The 5,342-nt window shown below is 63.6% G+C and overlaps 1 protein-coding gene across 1 annotated transcript; it reads left to right on the forward strand.

The window, feature by feature from the left end:
- Positions 1–3,783: 3,783 nt before the first annotated feature.
- On the forward strand, positions 3,784–5,103 carry POU3F2 (POU class 3 homeobox 2; the record flags this gene model as incomplete). Its single annotated transcript, XM_082668572.1, has 1 exon — positions 3,784–5,103. One exon carries the CDS (start codon positions 3,784–3,786, stop codon positions 5,101–5,103), a length of 1,320 nt encoding a protein of 439 aa, XP_082524698.1.
- Positions 5,104–5,342: the final 239 nt, after the last annotated feature.

Genomic DNA, 5,342 nt, shown 5'->3' on the forward strand with positions numbered 1-5,342 from the left:
GCCCCGGAGGCTGCGAGGCCCGCGTGAACCGCCTGCTCAGCCTTTGTCCTAGCCAATGATCTCGGGGAGCTGTACTGGAGTGAGGTAGATATCAAGACACCTTGTCAGTTCAAAGCATTTTTAGGGTTGTTTGAAATCCTCTGCTCGTCAACGTAAGCAGCCTCTGTATTTGAACAGTTGCTTTGAACAGTGAAAGGGAATGAGCTGAATCGAAACCTGGAGGTGTCTCCCCGAGACACCTTCAACATGCTTTTATGAGGGTGGAGAAAGGCAGGCAGACGTGCGGACTCTGCTCCAGCGGGGTCAGCTGCAAAGAAAGGCGCCCACGATGGGGGGAGAAAGGTAAGGGAGGACCGAGAAGCCCCCATCTGGGGCTGAAACCTCAGAGAGCCCAGGTTCTCGGAGCCCCGGGGAGGGGCACCGCCGGAAGGCAGACTGGAAGCCGAGGCTACTCAGGACCCGGCGTTCGCGCCAACCGGGCCTCCGGCGACAGCCGGGGAGGCGGGAGTGGCGCGGGGGGGGGCTGGGTACCCAGAGCTACTGTGAGCGCCCAGCCCAGCCCAGCCGGCCCGGCGATTGGCCCGGCTCCGGGGGTGGGGGTGAGATGCAGAGGCTGAGGCCCAGGAGTAGGGCATTGCTTTGTGTACTCCCCGGGATTTACTGGGTGTATTAATCCGGTAGAACCACCCGGCTTACCCTGTTGGGAACGTTTCGGCTCCGTCGCCTGCCAGCGAAATGAGGCGGGGGTGGGGGTGGAGTGGAGACCCGGGACGTCAGCGTGGCATGGATCTCCGAGCAGTAATCGCCAGTGAAGTCCCATTGCAGACAGGAAGTTGGGATGTACACGTGCAGCCTATTCTTGCTCCCCTACCCAACACCCCAGCGCCCAAAGCCCGAGACTGGGGAAAGGGAGGCAGAAGGAGAGGAGGGAGGGGGACTTTTAAACTGTCTCTGAGTCAGGCCGCCTCGGTTCCCTCGGAGATTGGAAACCTTTTTCTTCCCTCGAGTGTTTCACCCCACCGGCTGCAAAGGGCCTTGTCCCTTGAGAAATGAGAAATCAAATCCAGAGAAAAGCAGACACCTGCCCCGGAAGGGGGAGGGTGGCGAGCTGTTCAGCGCCCGGACGCGGCCCTTCCCGGCGGCTGGATCCTTCCATCTGTGGGAGCTCTGAGTTCTCCCAGCCGGGAGGCGGGGAAGGAGGGCCGCCGGGGGCAGGGGGTGAGAAGAGGCGCGGCGGGCCGGGCGGGACGCGGCTGGCGAGCGGCCTGTGCGCTCCCAAAGCCCCGGGAGAGCCAAGCGCCCAGCGCTGGGGACTCGGAACTGCTGCGGAGGGAGGCGGTCCTGCCCTCCGCCCATCTCCTTCACTCTCAGCCGAAAAGCCGCGGGCGCCAGCCGCCGAGTCTGCGCGCTCCGAGGCTTGGACTTTTTCATTTTTTCGTAGCCCTGCAAAGTTACGGGATTCCTAGCAGCCCCCAGGCGAGCGGCCGGAGTGGCTCCGCGCTTGCGCGGGAACCCAGCGCCACAAGGTGTGTGTCCTCGCCTCGCCGCGCGGGTGCGCGCGTGGGGGGATGCAGGTCCGTTCCGTTGGCCGCCTGTGGGCTCGCCCCTCCCCTAACGATTTCTCTCTCTTCCACACACACGCTCGTAAACAGAGGGCACGTGGAAATTCTCAGCCAAAGCGCCTTGCCCGGGCGGGTGCTCAACGTGGTGATTTATAAACAGCTCAGCCACTCCCCAAAGACCTCCGCTCCTCGTTAGTCATGATGAATTCTCTGGCCCGTTCCACTTTGCTGTCTAGATTAAGATGCTCGGAGGCCCCAAACTGCTCCCCTTGAGCGTTGATTTGGCTTCCCTCACAAACTCACGACCACCGGCAGCGCCAGCGCTAGGGCTACAACGCGCGAGGCCGAGGGTGAGAGGTGGGGACGCAACTCACTTTCCCTGTGGTTTTTTGTTTGTTTCCCTTCCCGGCAGCAACTTCTGATTCGTTTTGCAGTATCCGTCCGGTACACTCGGGCCTGCGTGGTGGTTCCGCTGCTCCAGCATGGGTCCGCGCCCGGGTCTCTGCTACCCGGCTAGCAGGCTCTGAAACCCGCGGCAGGCACCTGCTCCCGGCGGCTACGGCACTGACGGCGCGACGCGCTCGCGCTGGGAAGAGCTGGGCAGCCAGGGCAGGGTCCCGCAATCTCGCTCTGGAGTTCACGGCTGAAGGCTAAGCACGGAGCTTCGCCAGTGAGCGCCTGGGAGCTGAGTTAGACCAACCCACCAGCTGGCGTCCGCCGAAGTTTAGGATCAGGAAGTTTCCCCTAGTACTGCCCATTTTTCTTCACACGCTCTTCCTCCCTTTCGAAGCAGCTAACGGAAAAGTTGCATCCAAAAGCTCCAGGAGCACGAGGAAGCGCTCACGCAGTCCCCGCGGTTCCGCTTCCTGGAGCCGCCCTTGGTGCCTCCCCCGCACCCGGAGGCCGAACACCCCCTTGCCAGGCACTCCTGTAGCCTGGCACAGGGCGAAGGTCTACCGGCTCAGGGTCCTAGTTTCCTAAACCAAAAACTGTGCGCGCGCCCCAGTGTTTGAATGTGTCAGAGACTTTCAGAGTTTTGTTTTCAGTCCAGACCGCTGCGCTGTCAGAGCAGGCAACTCCTCTCCTGGACAGGAGTCTCTTACAAGCCGAGGCACGGGCTGAGCCTGCCTCTCGTGGGGTACTCATCCCGAGGGGCTGGAAGACATTTGGGCCTGGAACCTAAAAGGAAGACATCCTACGCTAGCGGCGGGGTGGAGGGGAAGAAGAGGACCTTTATTGGGGCAAAAGTGTCCGCACACCCTGGAGCAAGATGCTCATGGGCACTGAAATTCTAACTGTGGGGGAAAGGAGACTTCAACAGTGGGTCTAGTCTGACTTCTGGCTCTAGATATGAGACGTTGGCATGTGTGTGTGTGTGTGTGTGTGTGTGTGTGTGTGTGTGTGTGTGTCCCAAGGTGAAAAAAAATCGGACTCCCCATGGCTTGTTGGGACTCAGCCTTTCTCTTCCTCCTTCTTCACCCCCCTCTCCCGCCCTATTGGGAGGAGAAGGTGGACAGACACCCCCCTCCCCTTCGCCACCCAAGTCTTGCAAGTGTCTGTGGTCGATAGATGGCTGGGGCGCCCCCCTCCTCCACCGGGACCGCCCGGCGCGTCTGCTTGGGAGACAGATGGGGGGCGGGCCCATCCGAGGGGCGGAGGAGGCCGGGGGTGGGGGAGAAGGGGAGGTGAGAACTCTGAGATTCTGAATTGGGTGGAGAGGGGGGACCAGAGGAGGGCTAAGAGGACTCCGCGCCCGAGGGGGAGGAGGAGGGGACAGCTCTGCGCCAATCAGTGGCGCCGGCCTGGGAGGTTGCTAGCGGTATCCACGTAAATCAAAGGGCGCGGAGCCAATGGGAGGGGGCGGAGGGGGCGGGGCCCAGGCGCGTGCCGCTGCGAGCTGGCGCTGCCAAGAGAGCGGGAGAGAGCTGGAGAGAGCAGGGAGAGGGGGGGAGCGCGGAGCTAGTCAGAGAGTGAGAGAGAGCAAGGAGGGAGAGGAGGAGAAAGAGAGCGAGGGCGGGCGGGAGGCGGCGGCGGCGGCGGCGGCGGCGGCAGCAGTAATAGCAGGAGCAGCAACAGAAGGCGTCGGAGCGGGCGTCGGAGCTGCCCGCTGGGGAGAGAGGAGAGAGACAGAGAGCGAGCGAGGAGAGGAGCCCGAGGCGAAAAAGTAACTGTCAAATGCGCGGCTCCTTTAACCAGAGCGCTCAGTCCGGCTCCGAGAGTCATGGCGACCGCAGCGTCTAACCACTACAGCCTGCTCACCTCCAGCGCCTCCATCGTGCACGCCGAGCCGCCGGGCGGCATGCAGCAGGGCGCGGGGGGCTACCGCGAGGCGCAGAGCCTGGTGCAGGGCGACTACGGCGCGCTGCAGAGCAACGGGCACCCGCTCAGCCACGCTCACCAGTGGATCACCGCGCTGTCCCACGGCGGCGGCGGCGGGGGCGGTGGCGGCGGCGGCGGGGGCGGGGGTGGCGGCGGGGGCGGCGGCGACGGCTCCCCGTGGTCCACCAGCCCCTTGGGCCAGCCGGACATCAAGCCCTCGGTGGTGGTACAGCAGGGCGGCCGCGGCGACGAGCTGCACGGGCCGGGCGCCCTGCAGCAGCAGCAACAGCAGCAGCAGCAGCAGCAGCAGCAGCAGCAACAGCAGCAGCAGCAGCAGCGGCCGCCGCATCTGGTGCACCACGCTGCCAACCACCACCCGGGGCCCGGGGCATGGCGGAGCGCGGCGGCTGCGGCGCACCTCCCGCCCTCCATGGGAGCGTCCAACGGCGGCTTGCTCTACTCGCAGCCCAGCTTCACGGTGAACGGTATGCTGGGCGCCGGCGGGCAGCCGGCCGGGCTGCACCACCACGGCCTGCGGGACGCGCACGACGAGCCGCACCACGCTGATCACCACCCGCACCCGCACTCGCACCCGCACCAGCAGCCGCCGCCCCCGCCGCCCCCGCAGGGCCCTCCGGGCCACCCCGGCGCGCACCATGACCCGCACTCGGATGAGGACACGCCGACCTCGGACGACCTGGAGCAGTTCGCCAAGCAGTTCAAGCAGCGGCGGATCAAACTGGGATTTACCCAAGCGGACGTGGGGCTGGCGCTGGGCACCCTGTACGGCAACGTGTTCTCGCAGACCACCATCTGCAGGTTTGAGGCCCTGCAGCTGAGCTTCAAGAACATGTGCAAGCTGAAGCCTTTGTTGAACAAGTGGTTGGAGGAGGCGGACTCGTCCTCGGGCAGCCCCACGAGCATAGACAAGATCGCAGCGCAGGGGCGCAAGAGGAAAAAGCGGACCTCCATCGAGGTGAGCGTCAAGGGGGCTCTGGAGAGCCATTTCCTCAAATGCCCCAAGCCCTCGGCCCAGGAGATCACCTCCCTCGCGGACAGCTTACAGCTGGAGAAGGAGGTGGTGAGAGTTTGGTTTTGTAACAGGAGACAGAAAGAGAAAAGGATGACCCCTCCCGGAGGGACTCTGCCGGGCGCCGAGGATGTGTACGGGGGGAGTAGGGACACGCCACCACACCACGGGGTACAAACACCCGTCCAGTGAACTCGAGCGGGGGGGAGGGGCAGAGCGCGGGGCTCCCCTCCCCTTCGGTCCGCGACCCTTTCCCGGCCCCCTTGTTCCCTCTCTAACTTCTGATTGTTCTTTTCTTTTTAATTATTATTTCCCCGTACCTTAAAAAAGAAAATAAGGAAAACAACTAAGGCACTGGACTATCCTTTAAACGGTAGCAGGTGTAATGATATGTTTTGACCTTTACAGGCTAGTACCCAGTCAATGGAGTG

The sequence above is a fragment of the Grampus griseus genome (assembly GCF_964374135.1).
Source record: "Grampus griseus genome assembly, chromosome: 13".
Classification (NCBI taxonomy): domain Eukaryota; kingdom Metazoa; phylum Chordata; class Mammalia; order Artiodactyla; family Delphinidae; genus Grampus; species Grampus griseus.